The sequence below is a fragment of the Sebastes umbrosus genome, chromosome 22, assembly GCF_015220745.1.
Source record: "Sebastes umbrosus isolate fSebUmb1 chromosome 22, fSebUmb1.pri, whole genome shotgun sequence".
Taxonomy (NCBI): Eukaryota; Metazoa; Chordata; class Actinopteri; order Perciformes; family Sebastidae; genus Sebastes; species Sebastes umbrosus.
In genome coordinates this window covers 8,362,718-8,381,951 of record NC_051290.1, presented here as the reverse complement: position 1 = coordinate 8,381,951, position 19,234 = coordinate 8,362,718, and the positions used below count along the sequence as shown (strand labels likewise).

The window sequence follows — 19,234 nt, the reverse complement described above, 5'->3', positions numbered from 1 at the left end:
CCCCCTATATTATTATTAAAAAAAAAATAAAAAATCCTGTGTTACACAAGCTACATAAGAAAACAGTAGCAAAAAATAATAAAATAAAAATAAAAAATAAAAATGTTGCCCCTATAGTTACCATATACCAAGTACTTCTTTATTATTATACTGTATTTTATTTGTAAATACACTATTATTTTTCTATTATTACAAATTATGATTATGATAATTAAGATTTAATATATATAAATATATATATATAAATATTTATATGGGAGCAGTAGAGGTTGCATACTATAAAAATATTGCACAGGCATTTTTTATATATATTTATATATATATATAAATCAGGGCCCCCATGAGCTGCAGCTCGTAATAGGCTAGTTTGTGCATGATGGGATCCCACCTATATTATTATTAAAAAAAAAAAAAATCCTGTGTTACACAAGCTACATAAGAAAACAGTAGCAAAAAATAATAAAATAAAAATCAAAAATAAAAATGTTGCCCCTATAGTTACCATATACCAAGTACTTCTTTATTATTATACTGTATTTTATTTGTAAATACACTATTATTTTTCTATTATTACAAATTATGATTATGATAATTAAGATTTAATATATATAAATATATATATATAAATATTTATATGGGAGCAGTAGAGGTTGCACACTATAAAAATATTGCACAGGCATTTTTTTATATATATTTATATATATATATATATATATATATATATATATATATAAATCAGGGCCCCCATGAGCTGCAGCTCGTAATAGGCTAGTTTGTGCATGATGGGATCCCACCTATATTATTATTAAAAAAAAAAAAAAATCCTGTGTTACACAAGCTACATAAGAAAATAGTAGCAAAAAATAATAAAATAAAAATAAAAAATAAAAATGTTGCCCCTATAGTTACCATATACCAAGTACTTCTTTATCATTATACTGTATTTTATTTGTAAATACACTATTATTTTTCTATTATTAAAAATTATGATTATGATAATTATGATTAATAAATATATATATATATATATATATATATATATGGGAGCAGTAGAGGTTGCATACTATAAAAATATTGCACAGGCATTTTTTATATATATTTATATATATATATAAATCAGGGCCCCCATGAGCTGCAGCTCGTAATAGGCTAGTTTGTGCATGATGGGATCCCCCTATTTAATTTATAAAAATAAAATAACATCCTGTGTTTAATGTTGTTTTTAACAAGTTACATTTTATTTATTTATTTATTATTTTTTGTATTTTTTTATTATTTTTTGTTTTTTCATGAAATATGTCGAAATACGATACTGTGACTTTTTTCACTATATTTTTCAACATACTATATTTTCTTGAAATGTTTTGACAAACAATAGTATGAGTTTTTTTTACATGAAATTTTAGAACATACTATACTATGACTTTTTTTCTTTAAATTGTATCGACATACTATATTATGCCTTTTTTTCTTGAAATATTTTGAAATACAATACTATTAATGTTTTTCATGAAATTTTTCAATATGCAATAGTATGATTTTTTTTCATGAAATTTGTTCGACACATGATACTATGACTTTTTACATGTACAATTTAAAACATAAATGACACATTTGATTCACCTACATTTTATATTGGGGCGGTGGAGAGAGAGCATGGAGCAGCAGCAGGCCTAACACTGATAAGCTGCTAATACTTATGCTGTTGTTCACACAAAATCATGCGATGATAAGAGAGAGAGGTTGGTTGTGGCAGGGTTAGGGTTAAACACATGAGGCGGGTCCGTTAGAGAATCAGGGCCCCTATGAGCTGCAGAGTGTAATAGGCTACAGTTTGTGCATGGGATCCCTCTATATTATTAAAAAAAAAAAATCATATGTTGTTTTTAACAAGCTTCATAAGAAAACAGTAGCAAAAATTAATTAAAAAAAAAAAAAAATATTGCCTCTATAGTTACCATATACCAAGTACTTCCTTTATTATTATACTGTATATTATTTGTAAATATATATAACGCTTATAATAATATATATATATATATATATGGGAGCAGTAGAGGTTGCATACTATAAAAATATTGCACAGGCATTTTTTATATATATTTATATATATATATATATGTGTGGGAGCAGTAGAGGTTACATACTATAAAAATATTGCACAGGCATTTTTCTTTTTTTATATTGCACATATTGCATTCATTGAAGTATTGCACTTGTTTATTGCACTTTTTGTGAGGGAGAGAGTGTTGTATGATTTATCTGTTTAAGAGTCTGATTGCCTGGGGGAAAAATAATAATAATAATAATAATAATAATAATAATAATAAAAATAACATGCGTTATTAAACTAGTTATCTTCATTATTGACTGATCTACCCAGTATTTGCTCGAATAATAGATTCATTGTTTGGGGTCAAGAGCTCCAATTGACATATTCAAATTGATTGTTTTGTCTGAACAAAGGGCACAACCCCCCCACCCTCAAATATTCAGTTTCCTATCACAGAAGACAAAGAAAAAACAGCAAATATTATGTGCATGTGAGGGACTGTAACAGTGACACTTTTGCTTTAAAAGCAAAAAAAAAATTCTCTAGTGTTCTTTGTTGTCATTTTTTTATATTTAAATTAAAATAATGCTTATTTTGTTGGGTCTAAAGACCAGCCCTTCTATATGGAGATGAAGATTATATGCTTCATAAACATGTCCAGACAGTACTTGTGTTGATATAGATTAATGTATCACCTCTTTAATTATACATTATTTTATTTTATGTTATTTTCTAGTTAAGTTATACTTAATAGGTGATGCACCAATCCGACTTTTTCAGTCCCGATAACAATACCTGGGCTTTGGGTATCGTCCAGTACCGAATATCGAATAATACCGTATATTAATAAGCTGTATGCCTCACTGTGGACCTAAACATTGCTTTTCTAACATTGTAAAACAAAATGTAACAAATAAATACATAGATATAAATGTTATTGAATTGTTATTTATTTACAAAATAATAAATCATACACCAGCAATTGAAAAAAAATCTTAAAAATTGACAATTAAACCTTTTTAATGCAGCAATAAAATGGTCAAAACCTAAATAGGAATAAAATTCCAGTATATAATGTATATCTAGTATATAAATATAGAATTGAATAGATCAGGCAACCGATACCCGATCCAGCTATTTGAGTTGGTATCGGCCCAGATATCCGATCGGTATCATATCGGTGCATCCCGAATACTGAAATTAAAATATTGTAATTTTGTTGGACATTGGAGCCCCTTTAAAGTCCCACCCCTCCTGAAATATATATATTTTTAAAGGTCCCATATTGTAAAAAAGTGAGATTTTCATGTCTTTTATATCATAAAGCAGGTTTAAGTGACATATAAATACTGTGAAAGTATCAAAACACTCAATCCACGGAGAAATACACACAGCCCGTATTCACATCATCTGACAGGAAGTAAACATGGAACCCGAGCTGTTTCCTAGCAACGCACTTCCGTTGAAATGCGCTAAAACGGAGCGTTTCAGACAGAGGGTGAATACAGGTATATTCAGACAGACTATATGAGAAAAATAATGAGTTTGTTTTTACATTAAAGCATGTAAACATGTTCTAGTAGAAACCCAAAATACAAACATGAACCTGAAAATGAACATGATATATCCCCTTTAAAGAAAAAATAGTTTACTTCTATTCACTACTATTTCTTCTATCACTACTACAAGTACTATTTTTTCCCCATCAAACGTGCCTATCATTGTGCCCTATATCCCTGATAGCACATGAATTGAGGTCATGTGTAGAAAAAAAAGCCAATAAATCAATGGACCTTTGTCCAGCTGCTCCAAGTTGGAAAAGACTATATATATATATGTTATTGTAAGCGTTATGTAATGTCTGTGCATTGTCACTGGGTGTTCTTTAGATTAAATATCCTGTCCCCAAATTCAGGTTTCATTTTTCATTTCAAAATTTATTTCGAACATGTAAAATACAAAAAATAATAATAAAGAAAATAAAGAAAAAGAGAATGATCATACCAACAAGTGGACAGTCAGAAACTAGTAGTATTTAAATACAATGAAAAGCATAAGAAAAATAAATTGTCACCACTTGATGCCCTTGATTTACATATTCGAAAAGGAGTGAGAAGAAGTATAAACTTATGTAATCCCACTCCTTCTCCATAAGTCAATTATTAATTATTAACAAGCTTCCTTATTGAGCCATACACATACTCTAATTATATTTTACTAAATTTGTTTAACTATAATTACTATTATTTATAATTATTCTAATTATAATTATTACCTTTAATCTGTGTCATACAGAAATATAAATGAATTACTGATATAATTATCCTCATCAAAATATAAATTTGTTATCAATCTTATAATATAACTTAATCACAATACCAATTCATTACTTACATATTTAACTTAATCATATTGACTAGTTGTTATCTTTTCTTAAATGCGCAAATTATTATTTATAATATACAATTTATAATATATAATATGCACATGCAATACAACATGCAATATATACATACACACATACATACACATACAAATACACATACATATATATATGCACACATATATATATATATACACACACACATATATATATATACACACACACACACATATACTGTATATATATATATATCTATATATATGTATACACACATATATATAGATGTATATATATATACATCTATGTATATATACACACATACATACTAATATAAATGGGGAAAATGATGAGGTTAATTTCATCAAGCACAATCACAATTTAGTGAAATTATTTTCCATAGTATACACATAGTACATATATATATATATATATATATATATACATATATAAACATATATACATACATACTAATATAAATGGGGAAAATGATGAGGTTAATTTCATCAAGCACAATCACAATTTAGTGAAATTATTTTCCATAGTATACACATAGTACATATATATATATATATATATATATATATACATATATAAACATATATACATACATACTAATATAAATGGGGAAAATGATGAGGTTAATTTCATCAAGCACAATCACAATTTAGTGAAATTATTTTCCATAGTATACACATAGTACATATATATATATATATACATATATAAACATATATACATACATACTAATATAAATGGGGAAAATGATGAGGTTAATTTCATCAAGCACAATCACAATTTAGTGAAATTATTTTCCATAGTATACACATAGTACATATATATATATATATATATATATATATATATACATATATAAACATATATACATACATATATACATATATACCTATATACACATACATACTAATATAAATGGTGAAAATGACAAGAGGTTAATTTCATCAATCACAATCACATCATTTAGTGAAATTATGTTATAATAGTCTTGTAAAGGAGGTTGTGCTGTCTGTCTCAGTGTGTCTCAGTGTGTCTCCTTGGTGTCCACACACAGCAGAGCGACATCCAGGTCCCACATCCGGGTCCTCAGCCAGCCAGCGTTGTCAAGGCAGCCTGAGAGAGCAGCGGTTGAGCTGAGCTGAGCTGAGCTGCAGTGTCCTCCTGGAGACACTGTCTATCTCTGTCCAACAAAACGTTCACTAAAAACTGTCCCGGGGAAAGTTAGGTGTAACTAAACAGGTATCGTGGTCTGCATGTTTTTTATATCCACATGTTTTCCTTAAAGCGTCCTGCTGCTTTCTGTGCGGGTGTTTTAAGACAGGCAGCAGTTGTCTGTCCGTGTGTTGGACAACAGGAGGAGGATCTGGTCCATTGTGCAGCACAGAGAGACACACTCGGTTTACCACCTTAAATACGGCTCTTTTTACACCGTGTTTCCGTGTGTATTGTGTATTCCGTCGCTTTGAATGCGTTTATAATGAAATAGAGAGAATAAAGGATAATAAAATGGCTCCAGACAGATAATTTGTGATAGAAAGGGACAGGTTTAAAGGGACAGCGTCACTTCCGGGTTCATGTCTCTAGCTACACATACATAGCCTCCATGTTTATATAATATCACCTAAAGATACTGTGATATTTAATATGCATGCATTTAAACATGTTTAAATATGAAGCCAGCTATGTGATGTAGTGGTGTCTCACAGTGTGAGCTGTGTAGTGAGAGGAGATGACTGTTATGTAGCCTGCATAGTAATGCTTTGTCTGTTGATTTGCATCCATTTATATAAAGGAGGAGTCACTGGAAATGCATGATGTGCAAATGTGATATATATATATTTATTTTTTTTATTAGTAAAGAAATAGTAAATAGTTAAAGTTACAAAGTGAAAGTAATTTTTTCCACACAATGGGAATCTATTGCATATGACATATATAAAAATATATAAGAATGTGATGAACCACAAGCCTGAAATGTGAATTTATCACATCTGAAATGTGATATAAAAATCATAAATTGGTGTTTTCATATGCTATGTTTTTCATTTCAAGTGTGAAATATCTTAAAAAACAACAACATGTGGCGTAATGATGTGATGAACCTTAAATATGTGCTTCAGTGTGATTTAATCACATCTGAAATATTATTCACATGTGATATAGATTGATGTTTGAACATTTTTACATTTAAAATATTTGAAAATCACTGGTGCCTTTATCTTAGTAATGACAGAGTAAATACTAAAGTTACAAAATGAAAGGAAGGTTTTCATACGTGAAATGTCCTTAAACAACACAATGGGAATCTATCTATCTTCACATGTGATGAACCACAAGCCTGAAATGTGAATTTATCACATCTGAAATGTGATATAAAAATCATAAATTGGTGTTTTCATATGCTATGTTTTTCATTTCAAGTGTGAAATATCTTAAAAAACAACATGTGGCGTAATGATGTGTTGCACATGTGATGAACCTTAAATATGTGCTTCAATGTGATTTAATCACATCTGAAATATTATTGACATGTGATATAGATTGATATTTGAAAATCACTTGTGCCTTTATCTTAGTAATGACAGAGTAAATAGTAAAGTTTCAAAGTGAAAGTAATGTTTTCAAACGTGAAATGTCCTAAACCACACAATGGGAATTTATTGCATATGACGTGTTTCACATTTGATGAACCACAAGCCTGAAATATGAATTTATCACATCTCAAATGTGATTATAAAATCATAAATTGGTGTTCTTTCATTCCATGTGTGAAATATCTAAAAAATCATATGGTTTTATGATGTGTTTCACATGTGATGAACATGTGATTTAAACATGAAATGGGAACATAATTTTTTTTTTTAGTAAAGACAGAGTAAATAGTAAAGTTACAAAGTGAAAGTAGTGTTTTCACACGTGAAATGTCCTTAAACCAAACAATGGGAATCTATTGCATATGACGTGTTTCACATGTGATGAACCCAAAGCCTGAAATGTGAATTTATCACATCTGAAATGTGATATAAAAATCATAAATTGGTGTTTTTCCTATGCTATGTCTTTCATTTCAAGTGTGAAATATCTAAAAAATCATGTGGCTGTATGATGTTTGTTTTCACACGTGAAATGTCCTTAAACCACACGATGGGAATCTTATGCATATGACGTTGATGATGTTTCACATGTGATGAACCACAAGCCAAAATCATGTGATTTTATGATGGGTTTCACATGTGATATAAAATCAGAAATTGGTGTTTTCATATATCTGTGTGAAAATAACTGTTGATTTGCATCCATTTAAACACTGGAAATAGGAACACTGGCATGTGTCCAAATGTGAATTTTTTTTTTTTTTAGTAATGACAGCGTAAATTGTAAAGTTACAAAGTGAAAGATGAAATGTCCTTAAACCACACAATGTTTACGTTTATTATATTATATTATATTACATATGTTTATTATTGAGGTCGTAGTTGGTGTTTCTGTCGTTCTGGACTGCATTATATTGAAATATGGTTCTAATATTCTTCCCCCGGCTGAAACAATTAGTCATTAATCGATTAGTTTATTGACAGAAAATCAATTTGCAACAATTCTTCTTTTAAAGCAAAAGATACTTTAAGTGTACTGGTTTCAGCTGCTAAAATGTGACAGTTTGCTGGTTTTCTTATAGTCTCCCGTGGTAGTAAACAGAATCTTTTTGGACTGTTGGTAAATCAAAACAAGACTTTAAATACATGTGCTCTTGTAAATTTGTTATGGGCATTTTCCAACATCTTATATAGACCAAACGATTTTATAGATTAACAGAACATTATGATCTTTCTAAAGGTAGAATTTAAGTCAGGGCTGTGTGATTGGATTGCATTATTAGATTGTACAGGTGTACCTAATAAAGTGACCACCAAGTGTATAGTTGAATTAATACTTTTCTGACAATGTTAACAAAAACCAAAGCATTATAATCTTAGTAAGGATAGAGTTTATGGCTGAGCTGCTGTATTGGATTGTACTGGTGTACCTAATAAATTGGCCACTGAGTGAATAACATCTGACCTTCAGACTTCCCTTTTAAAGTCACATGATATAAAACGACTGTGTTACAACATGTAACTAAGACTTGTCTTTTTGTGTTCCTCAGGGTCCCTGCATGCAGATGTGATGTCTGAGAGATCTGGCAGCTGCTCAGCGGAGCGAAACGTCATATAGGAGGACACCATGTAAGTTAATGTCAGAGAGGATTCTCGACTGAGGGGGATGAACTGAATCGGCGCCACGAGGGGAAGAGCCAACCAGTACCGTTGGATGAGAACTGATGGGCTGTCCGAGCTGGCGATGCCAACTGCAAAAGATAAAGACGGTTCCATGTCCCACCGCTACCGGCCTGCCTCGGAATACGACGATGCCACCCTCGTCCAAAAGAGACAATACTGGAGAACCAAGAAGCGAGAGCAGAGGGCCCGGCTGACAGAGCGCAGAAGGAAGTCGACGCAAGACGGCCGAGGGGGAAAGCTCCTACATCTGCACACCCCGGCGGCGGTGAATTCCACTTTGTCCGGCTCTTTTGCTGCTTTCTCTTCTCCTTTGCAGGGCAACGATGACTCATACAAGACGGTCTCTCCTGCATCACAGGGTGCAAACACGGCGGGAGTTAAAGCCACTGGAAACCAAAAGGAGAAGTGGTTCCACACGGTGAAACTCAACAAGGTCTTGCCTCAGTTGCCAGCGTCATGTTCCATCTCAGCCAAAGCTGCTCGGGGCCACGCAGCCACGGTGAAATGCCTAACAGCCAGGGGCGCTGTGAGCAGAGCCGTTACCTCAGCCACGCCCGGTGGAACCCAGCTGAATACCCGTTCCTCAGTGCCTCCAGTCAGAGTGACAAGAACTACCAATGGCAGCTCTGCTAAAACAACACCTCAGCCATGTGTGTCTATGCAGGGCGCATCAGTCCCCAAAACGCAACAGAAGGCACAAGTTGCATCACGCATTCAGCCCAAACTCTCCCCCACCACAGGTATGATTCTCATGTCTTCTCCATGTGTCCCAGTTTCTATTAAAACAGAGGGCACGACAGCGAACACAACACCTCAAAGTGGAACAAAGAGTGCCTTGGTCACCTCGCCGAGGGCTAAAGGTGTCGGCGCCTCGCGGTCTTCCCTGGAGCCGGAGGAAGAGAGAGCAGCCAAGCGCAGAGAGCAGTGGCGGATCAAAAAGCGAGAGCAGAGGGCAAAGCTGGCGGCTCAGATAGCTAAAGCCAGAGAGAGGACGCAGAGCGCGGAGATGACGTCGCAGAGGCAAACGGCACAAAAGACAGGACTACTCGTGGGCGGCGCGATTCTCCAGCATCTTCCATCTCAGTCGTTTTTGAGAGGAGCGGGCCAGAAGCAGTGTCCTGCTCGGGTCAGAAGGGACAATGATAAACTGCAAAGTGGGGCGACAAGTTTGGCTTCAGTCAACCTGCAAGCAGATCGGATAAAAGTACAAAATCCACACGGGACCAGGACGACACAGACGTCATGTGATGTTGTTTCTGTGAGAAAGCCAGGGGAGTCGCTGAGAAGGTTTCCAAGTTATGTACATCTTTCTAACGTTTCTCGAGGGATGGCACGATGTAAAACGCCGAGACAGAGGTTCATCGACGCCCAGAAAAATTTCATGATTCAAAGAAACATAAGATGTAAATCCCCGTTTTTCACTTCAGTCTTTGGCACCAGAAATATCCCCCACATCGACCCCAACGACACGCCCGAGCAGATAATAGCCAAACGGCGAGAGTACTGGCGGGTTAAGAAGCGCGAGCAGCGAGCTAAGATGTCGATGGAAGTGAAGGTTCGGCTGAAGGAGAAGGACTCTCTGATGCGAAGAGTGAAACGTTACCAGAACATCCTCCTGGAGATGAGGAGGGCCAGAGCGCTGGCCCAGTCCGCAGGAAGCAACCTCACCCACACCCACGCCTCGGAGACCATCGGAGGGTTCATCAAAGAGGACGGGACGGTGACCATTAGCATTCCCCAGCTTCCTACAGATCACAACGCAGCAGAGTGCCATGTAGTTCCCAATAACACCCCCATCACACAACCTCAGTACCAGCCCAACACTAAACGGAGAGGTGCTTCGCCCGTTCGTGTTACCCAGCCCCTTCTTCCCCTCCGCCCAGCTCAGGTGAAAGTCTCTTTTCCTCTCGCTGGACAGTTGGTCAACAAGCCTCCGAGACTACTGTCAATCAGACCGAGGACTCAACTCGAAAGCACAACCGCTCCTAATTCACACAATTTAGCGATCCAAACTGTTAATCAGCTCACGCTCACTCATCCTCAAACCCCTCAAAAGGCCGTTTCTCGAGGAGGATCGACAGCCGGGTCGAACCTCGGCGGCTGCGTCATGAAAATGGCCGTCTCGAGGAGCGCGGCGTCGCTGTCGGCGCTCTCTCTGGATCCAGGGCTGACAGAGGAGGAGAGGATGACGAAGAAGAGGGAGTACTGGAGGCTAAAGAAACGAGAGCAGCGAGCAGCCCGTGCTTCTCGATTGAAGCAGGGCGTCTTACAAGCGAGGGCCCACGCGACCTTACAGAGGAGGAAGGCCCAGAAGCAAGTAGCAGTAAGCTCTGTATCATTAGCCAGGAGTCTTACTAACCGTACAGGAAGTGCTCAGCCTCTCCCCGACTACAGTGTGCCTGAATCGCCGCATGCAAATGAGATAAAACAAGAGAGTGAGTCTATGCCAGCAGTTGACCTAAATTCTCAACCAGAACAAGCCATCTGTCCAGATATCAAAGCCCCAGCCTCCCCACCATCTCCAGCGCCTCAGCCAGAGCCCGACCCAGCTCTGCTGAACGCAGACAGCCAGGCTACCACTCTGCTCGCCGTGGCCTCTATGAAGAAACTCCTGGAAGAATCACTTAGCACGGTGACAGAGTGTAGCGGTGTGCAGACTGGCGTTAAAATAGAGTCAACTGAGGAGACCTTTGAGCAAGAGATGGAGCCAAGTTTACCTCTGAACGAGGTGGCTCCTATTGCCGCTGACTTGACATTGGAGATAAAAAGCTGGCAGTCAGATATCGATGCGTTGGTGCAAGCAGGTTCACCAAGCCCTCATCTCAAGGACTCACCACAAAGTAGCGAGATACTTCCTCCTCTCCCCACCTCCAGCGAGGTAGTCCTGCACGCCACCTGTGAGCACTCATCCCAAACCCCTTCGAACTTCATAGTAAACCCCTCCATGGAAGGCTCTGACGGCCCGTCTTCACCACGCAGAACCCAGAGGCTTTGCGCCAAAAAAGAAGAGCCTCAGAGCTGCTCTTCCCCAGAGCCGCCAAAGCTGCATCACCTACCCATGGTTCAACCACAGTGTGAACAACGGTGTCAAGCACGAGAAGAATGCCAAAACAGCAACTCGCCACCAGCACAAGAACATCTCAGCATGGTGCACGAGCACAGCGGTTTGGGCAGCCTGCAGAGGAAGAGGGAGTACTGGAAGCTGATGAAGAGGCAGCAAAGGGCCAGGTTAAGGGCCAGGCAGAGAGAAAGACAGGGAGAATGCAGCAGTCGGCTTTCCCAGAGAATCATTCAGGTGATGTGAACATGCTTGTTACAGTATTGTTTTGCATTTAGGTCTTAATAGAGACAAGTGTGAAGGAGTCAGTGGGGCGAAGTTTAGAAGAAGCAACAACAAAACGCTGTACGGACCTAAAGTGCACTCAATTCAACTGATATCAGCTCATTAAATGTGCATTATTAGTCGTTATAAGCCTCATAGATGTGGGTCAGTAGGGGCCTGCTACACCGCCTACGTTGTAAAAGTGAGAGTGAAACTTAAACGTAGCATGTTCTATCTAGGGCTGTCAATCCATTAAACTATTTAATCACAATTAATCTCAAATTTATCTCACATTCTTTTATCCGTTCAAAATGTACCATGAAGGGAGATATGTCAAGTATTTAATACTCTTATCAACATGGGAGTGGAAAAATATGCTGCTTTATGCAAATGTATGTATATATTTATTACTGAAAATCAATTAACAACACAAAACAATGACTAATATTGTCCAGAAACCCTCACAGGTACTGCATTTAGCATAAAATATATGTTCAAATCATAACATGGCAAACTGCAGCCCAACAGGCAACAACAGCTGTCAGTGTGTCAGTGTGCTGACTTGACTATGACTTGCCCCAAACTGCATGTGATTATCATAAAGTGGGCATGTCTGTAAAGGGGAGACTCGTGTGGGTACCCATAGAACCAATTTTCAATAACATATCTTGAGGTCAGAGGTCAAGGGACCCTTTAAAAATAGCCGTGCCAGTTTTTCCTCACCAAAATTTAGCATAAGTCTGGATCGTTATTTAAAGTCCTTCGCAACAAGCTAGTATGACATGATTGGTACCAATGGATTCCTGAGGTTTTCTAGTTTCATATGATGCCAGTATCTTCAGTCTGAGCCCGCTACAACCTAAGTTGTGTTAATGAGTTAAAGAAATTAGTGGCGTTAAAGACGAGTTTGCGTAAACTTTGACAGCCCTAGTTCTAACGTGTTGTAAAACTGAATGAAACGTTACCGTATTGAACACAAACAACAAAACAGCTCCTTTAGATTTAGGCAACAAAAACACCTTTAGTGGAAAAAGAGGAAAAGATTGTGTTTTGGCTTAAAATAACTACTTTTGAAAAGTGAAAGTTAAAGGTTGAGAACACAAAAACAACTATACACTGTTGGTTTCACACAGGATGCAAACCCCAGTTTCCTGCATGAAAGTACCACCCAGGTCCATCACGCCCGACCTCCACCGCATAGAGTTTCATGCTGTCTACACAGCATGTGCCTGACTTCGTTCCTGTCATAATTACTACGGTCGCTAGAGGTCGCCATGTGAATCAATGATAAAACCTACTAGTAGGTGTAGCAGGGCCCTACTGACCCACATCTATGAGGCTTATAACGACTGATAACGCCCATTACTGGCCTGATAACAGTCTAACTGGCTCCCTTTGCCAGCTAGCTTCTGTCAATTTAACATGTGCATTTGTTTCACCTCTCTTTCTAAAAAGCTGAAATATGATACTGAGGTTTTTGTCAAATTTGACTACTTAAACATTTTAATTATGATAAGCCTCAAAGTGTGATTAGCTTAAGCACGCAAGACAGTATTTTGCTATGCCAGCTACACACTGTTGGCGCTTTTTGGGGAGCTGAAGAGAAGCAGGGCACTCCGGGGGCGCGTATAAACATCATGTCCTTTGGATTTTCCCAGCAAAACGACCTAGAGTCCTTTACATAGACCACAGGCTGTTATAGGCAACTGAGAAAGTCGGGGAAGGTCTCAGTTTTTAAGTGCAATCCGTTCACACGTTGGCAATACAAAGCGATTAATACAAGTAAATTGTTACATATTGTACCTTTTAAAATAAACCAGTTTCTAGATGATGAACTCTGATTATGCTGAATTCATAACATCCGGTTATGCTAAAGATATCAGTGCCTCTTCCATGGGACTTGTTAGTTAGCACAAAGAGTTTGAGGTTAGTAGGCATAGCCAGTGCCCCCTCCAGCTGAAACCTGAGTCATCACCACAAACCTCTGTCCGGCATTTGACACCTGTACAACAAAAATAGAGAGGAGTGTGACCTAGAGGGGCCTACTTAAAGCAAGGGGCAAACACATATGTGCACGTTTAGTAAAGATTATTGTCTGATTGCTGTATGTGTATTTTAATAGTGTTGATTATTTGTTCATATTTGTCTTTCAGGCTCCAGGTCTGGATATTATGAACACTGTTAAGGGTATGAATCGTCCAGCGAAACCAGCCCTCCAGCCCAAGCCATCAGTCGCTTCTCTGACCGCAGTGACCAGCATCCCCACCGTCCTGCTCGTTAGCCCTACGACATGTAACGTCGAACAGCCACCCGACACACTCCAGGTCAAACTGCCCATCACCAGCGTCTCCTGTTCGCCCAGAAGTGAGCAGAACCACATGAGCGTCGGGCCTTCGCAGATGGACTATCTCGAGAATCTGCAACAAGCCGTGCCGGCTTCACGGAGGTGGATGTCCAGAAGAACAGACTCGGCCTCCTCCCTTCCTACTCTGAAGCCCCCAGACAACCCGCTGTCCAGCATCAACCTGCAACCCATTGAACCCCCTCTAACTCCAAATTCCAGTCCAATAAAAATCCCTTGTGCTCAACTTCAGAGCCCCACACATATGCTAGAATCTCCCATCAAGCTGGGACCGATAGCCATCATGGTTCCACCGAAGCCTGTCCCGGGGGAGGCTGAGGAGGACTTTCTGAGGAGGAAGCGGGAGTACTGGAGGATAAAAAAGAAAGAGCAGAGAGCCAGGAAGGCGATTCGGGAGAAGGGAGTCTCCCCAAGGAGAGCCTCCAACAACCTGAGGCCCATCCTGCCTGCCCAGGACCAACAAACACAGGTCAGAGCTGCACACGTACAGTAGATAGAAAAACTAGGGCTGTCAAAGTTAATGCAATAATAACACGTTACTTTAGGTTGTAGCGGGCTCAGTTTTAAAGCTAAAGTGAAGATTCTGGTATCATATGAAACAAGAAAACCATCCATATCCATATGTACCAGCCATGTCATACTAGCTTGTCACAAAGGAGTTTAAATAACGCTCCAAACTTAAGCTACATTTTCGCGAGGATAAACTGACATGGCCATTTTCAAAGGGGTCCCTTGACCTCTGACCTCAAGATATGTGAATGAAAATGTGTTCTATGGGTACCCACGAGTCTCCCCTTTACAGACATGCCCACTTTATGATAATCACATGCAGTTTGGGGCAAGTCATAGTCAAGTCAGCACACTGACACACTGACAGCTGTTGTTGCCTGTTGGGCTGCCATGTTATGATTTGAGCATATTTTCTATGCTAAATGCAGTACCTGTGAGGGTTTCTGGACAATATTTGTCATTGTTTTGTGTTGTTAACTGATTAGCACAGATTAGTCATAATAAAACACCTCTCAGGTTACATTCTCACTGAGAAGTCTGTTTGCGGGTTCACAAATCATATACGTTTTGATTCAAGCATCTTTATTTTCTCTCTTTGTCTCTGACTAATCCCTGTAGGATTCTGGTCAGTGGGTGAGCTCCTCTGAGGAGTCGGAACATCTAATGAGGTGGGAATCGTTTGTGTTACTGACATCAAATTGGGTTTGCTGCCAGCTCGATGTGGGATAGTAATGTATGTAACTATTTTCCCTCTTTTACAGCACGTCAGAAGACACAGACCCGGGATCCTTTCCATTTGAAGGTTACACAGCACCGGTCGAAGGTGAGGCATCAACTATAGCCCTGTTTCCACTGCAGGAGCTTTCACCCCAAGTTCACTAAACCTTTTGAGGAACTCATTGCATTTCAACCGCAGGGACGAGGGTCTAAATTAAGGCCCTGGTAGAAGGTAGTACTTTCTGAAAGTACGGAGAGAAAGAGAGAGAGTGTGAGGGCGATCGGTAACGTTAGAAGAGAGAGAGACGTAGCGCGGCGGTGCTGTGAATGAGAGAAAGAAAAGTTATTTTCTGATTGTTTCATGGTGTTAAAGTTCTAAAGCACAATAAAATAACCATCAAACACTCAACAGAAACCCGGTTTATGTCACTTGAACCAAAAGGAACGCACATTAGAACGGAGAAATTGGCACAAAACGTTTTCTCTTTGTCTCCTCAGACGAGACCGAGCTTCTATTCGCCGACTACGAGAACAACAACGACGAGGAAGATCCCGTCTCGGTCGCCGTGTGGAGGAACCGCTACCTCATGGACTACGATCCTCTCAACCAGCTGCTGGTGTGCATGGTGTGCGGGGAGCTGCAGTACTCCCACAGCCTGGAGGGAGTGAGGGCCCACATCGACGAGGCCCACCCGGACACCCTGAACCTGGAGCCCAGGGAGCAGCGGCAAATACTGGAGGCCTGGGACGAGCAGGTGTCCCGGCGGGAACGCTTCTTCACCAGCCAGCTCCAGCAGCACAGCGGCGCCCTAGCAGGTACAGTGTGACTGCACCCAGAGGACATGGAGAGAGGGCAGGGGAGCTGGTAGAGGATTGTTTACTGATCATATGATACCAGTATCTCCACTTTAGCTTTAAAACTGAGCCCGCTCTAACCTCTAACATTTTAGGGTAACAACATTTGTTCACCTTTTAAGTTTTTGTTTTTGCTGTTTGTTCACCCAAGATTTTGACTTTTTTTCACGTGTTGTTCTTGTTTTGCAGAAGTACACAGGAACTGAAGAACAAAGACTGCAGGAGACAACTGAAGACCACGGACAGACCAGGAGAGAAAACCCACACTTTGTCTTATTTATTTATTGTAACTTTCATAGCGAGTCACCTTGAAAGAGAACGCTGTAAAGGGAAAATTCACCCCCAGAAAAGCAGCTTTACCTCATTTCCTACCCAGGTTTGTGATGTGGGTTTATGAAAGCCAGTATTGATTTTTTTTTTATTACATTGAAGCTATGACAACTGAGATTTTGTGATAATATTTAAAATATTTAAAGGAGAAGTCCAACATTTTGGGAAAAACAGTGGTTGTACTAAGCTAGGCTAAAAGCATGCTGGACCTATGAACTCACAGATAAAACTTATATTGAATATCATTTTCATATTCTTGCTCTACTTCTAAAAATCTTCAATTATTCCTTCAAGTTTGTCCGTTTTTTAACCCTCAACATCTAGAAACGTTCAGTGTTTCCCACAGACTCTAATTCCAGTCAGATAGAAACAGCATTTAACCGTCACAGGAGAATAAAACCTTTCCTCTTTAAACAGACTGTGTGACTTTTGCTGAAGTGGCACTTACAGGATAGTAGCAATTTTCCTTCATTTCATAAGATTCTCTTGAGTCGGTTGTTTTTAAAGACATCATCAGGTGACCTGACTGAGAGCGAGCTGAATGGGGCCACAAGCAGGAAACAACAAAGTCATGGTGAGTTACGCTGTGTTTACCTCTTTCACCTTTAAAACCAACCAATAAAACCATGAAATATTTATTGGTGACATGCTAAAAGCAGCCCTACCCGTGACCTCAGCACTCCGTATGTGACTCTGTGGCATAGCATTTCCTATGCAAACCATACAGGTTTACCTCTTCTTCAGCAGCAGTAAGTTGTATCTACAAAGGCATTTTCAAATGTATTTAATTTTTTTATCCATGGTATGATGAAACAGCGGCCGGCGCAGGTAGTGAAATATTTAATTCAAACATTCTTGCTGTGGCCAAACATTTGATCATTCTGGGAATAGACATCTGCGAGATCACGAAAATACAACCTGCTGCTGTATAACAGGTAAAATATTAAATTTTTAATTTTTCTGTAAGGTTTGCAGAGTTGTAACCGAATCACAGGGTTAAAGGGATAGAAACGCTTCAGGTGTTGTTTAAACCCAAACCGCGATCTTTTCCTAAACCTAACAAAGTACTTTTTGTCACGTAACTTCCGTACTCCTAAGGGACTGTTTGTAAGAATCAGAAATGCTTGTTAACAGCGACACCTGTGGCCGTTAAGTCAACGAAAGTCAGCGTCCTGTTGCTCGCGCTTGTGCTCGCTCTGCATAGACATGAACGAGCATCGCTCAAAAGAGTGAGGCGAGACACCGGAGTTTTGGTCGGAGACGATAACGTTTCTCTCTGCGGAGCCCCGCCACTTCACAAGACACGGGAAACCTCCCGGTGCTTCTGCGTAGTTTGTGTTGGAGTCTTGTCTGAACAGCGTAGCCACACGCGAGCGCTCATGGGACACCGACCCGGATTGATTTATACGTGTAAGAAGTTACAAACAGTCCCTTTAAGTTACGCCACCTCAGGTGTTATTTTAACCCAAACCATGACCTTTTCCTAAACTTAACTAAGTTGTTTTATTTTGAAAAAATAGGAGCTGAAATTTACACTCGTTGCTGGACATTCGTAAGGAAAAGCATGAAAAATATGTTGTTGAAAGTCGTGCTGAGCGTCACAAAAAAAAAGAGGGAAATTCGTGTCTGTACACGAATAAAAAAGATGAAATTTCGTGACTATTTCACAAACTGCCGTGAGACTGTGTTGGACAGAATCACATCAGAACCCCCCTGAATCAGCCAGCTATAAGAAAAAGAAACACACATACAGCACAAGAGTTAACCATTCATCATCCATTAACTAACAGTTTTGTATAAAGGTTTTATCTGCACTACAGGCAGGTTTGCATTCAGGTCCAGGACTGCTCTAGACTCTGGTTAGTTATTGGATTGTTGCATGGGTGTCCCGAACTGTTCCACATGATTTTGTATGTGATACTGCACCACGCTGTTCTTCAAACCCTGAACCTTACATGTGTTCCTCGATGACTACCTTTTGTAACTTTTTTTACAACTGTATAAAAACCTCCTGCAGTTCATATCGGCTCCACCGTTTGACGTCAAACATCCAACCAACCTTCTGCACTGTAAATACACTAAATACTAAAACATGAGATGCCAAAATTTTCTTTGACTGTGCGGTTTCATGATTTATTTTGAGCAATCTTTATTCATTATTTATTGAATCTCCTCTTCTATAATGATTACTGATGATTCATTATTCATATCCGTAGAGAGTTAGAGACGTTTCTCATTTGTGAGTGTCGAGGATCCAAAAGGCTTTCCTGCATGAGTAGTTAAAAGGATGAACAGTTGTATATCAGAATATAAAACTCTGGAATGCATTCCCATGTTTTTTTAATATGATTTTCATTCAAGAGTAAAAATGCTGAAATAATAATTCTGTTTGAGCACAAAGCTGTATAGA

At 38.8% G+C, this 19,234-nt stretch overlaps 1 protein-coding gene across 2 annotated transcripts in view; it reads left to right on the top strand.

Moving 5' to 3' along the window:
* Positions 1 to 17,238, top strand: part of si:dkey-28a3.2 — a 19,277-nt gene extending 2,039 nt beyond the window's left edge. Inside the window, exons 1-7 of one of the 2 annotated variants that reach the window (XM_037759045.1) lie at positions 5,529 to 5,690; positions 8,596 to 12,023; positions 14,204 to 14,881; positions 15,541 to 15,590; positions 15,684 to 15,745; positions 16,138 to 16,455; positions 16,684 to 17,238. In XM_037759045.1, the coding sequence (XP_037614973.1) occupies positions 8,760 to 12,023; positions 14,204 to 14,881; positions 15,541 to 15,590; positions 15,684 to 15,745; positions 16,138 to 16,455; positions 16,684 to 16,700 (4,389 nt within the window). In that variant the 5' untranslated portion in view covers positions 5,529 to 5,690; positions 8,596 to 8,759 and the 3' untranslated portion in view covers positions 16,701 to 17,238. Of the gene's footprint in view, positions 1 to 5,528; positions 5,691 to 8,595; positions 12,024 to 14,203; positions 14,882 to 15,540; positions 15,591 to 15,683; positions 15,746 to 16,137; positions 16,456 to 16,683 lie in introns of those variants that run through there. The other variant, XM_037759046.1, reaches the window with a different exon arrangement.
* Positions 17,239 to 19,234: the final 1,996 nt, after the last annotated feature.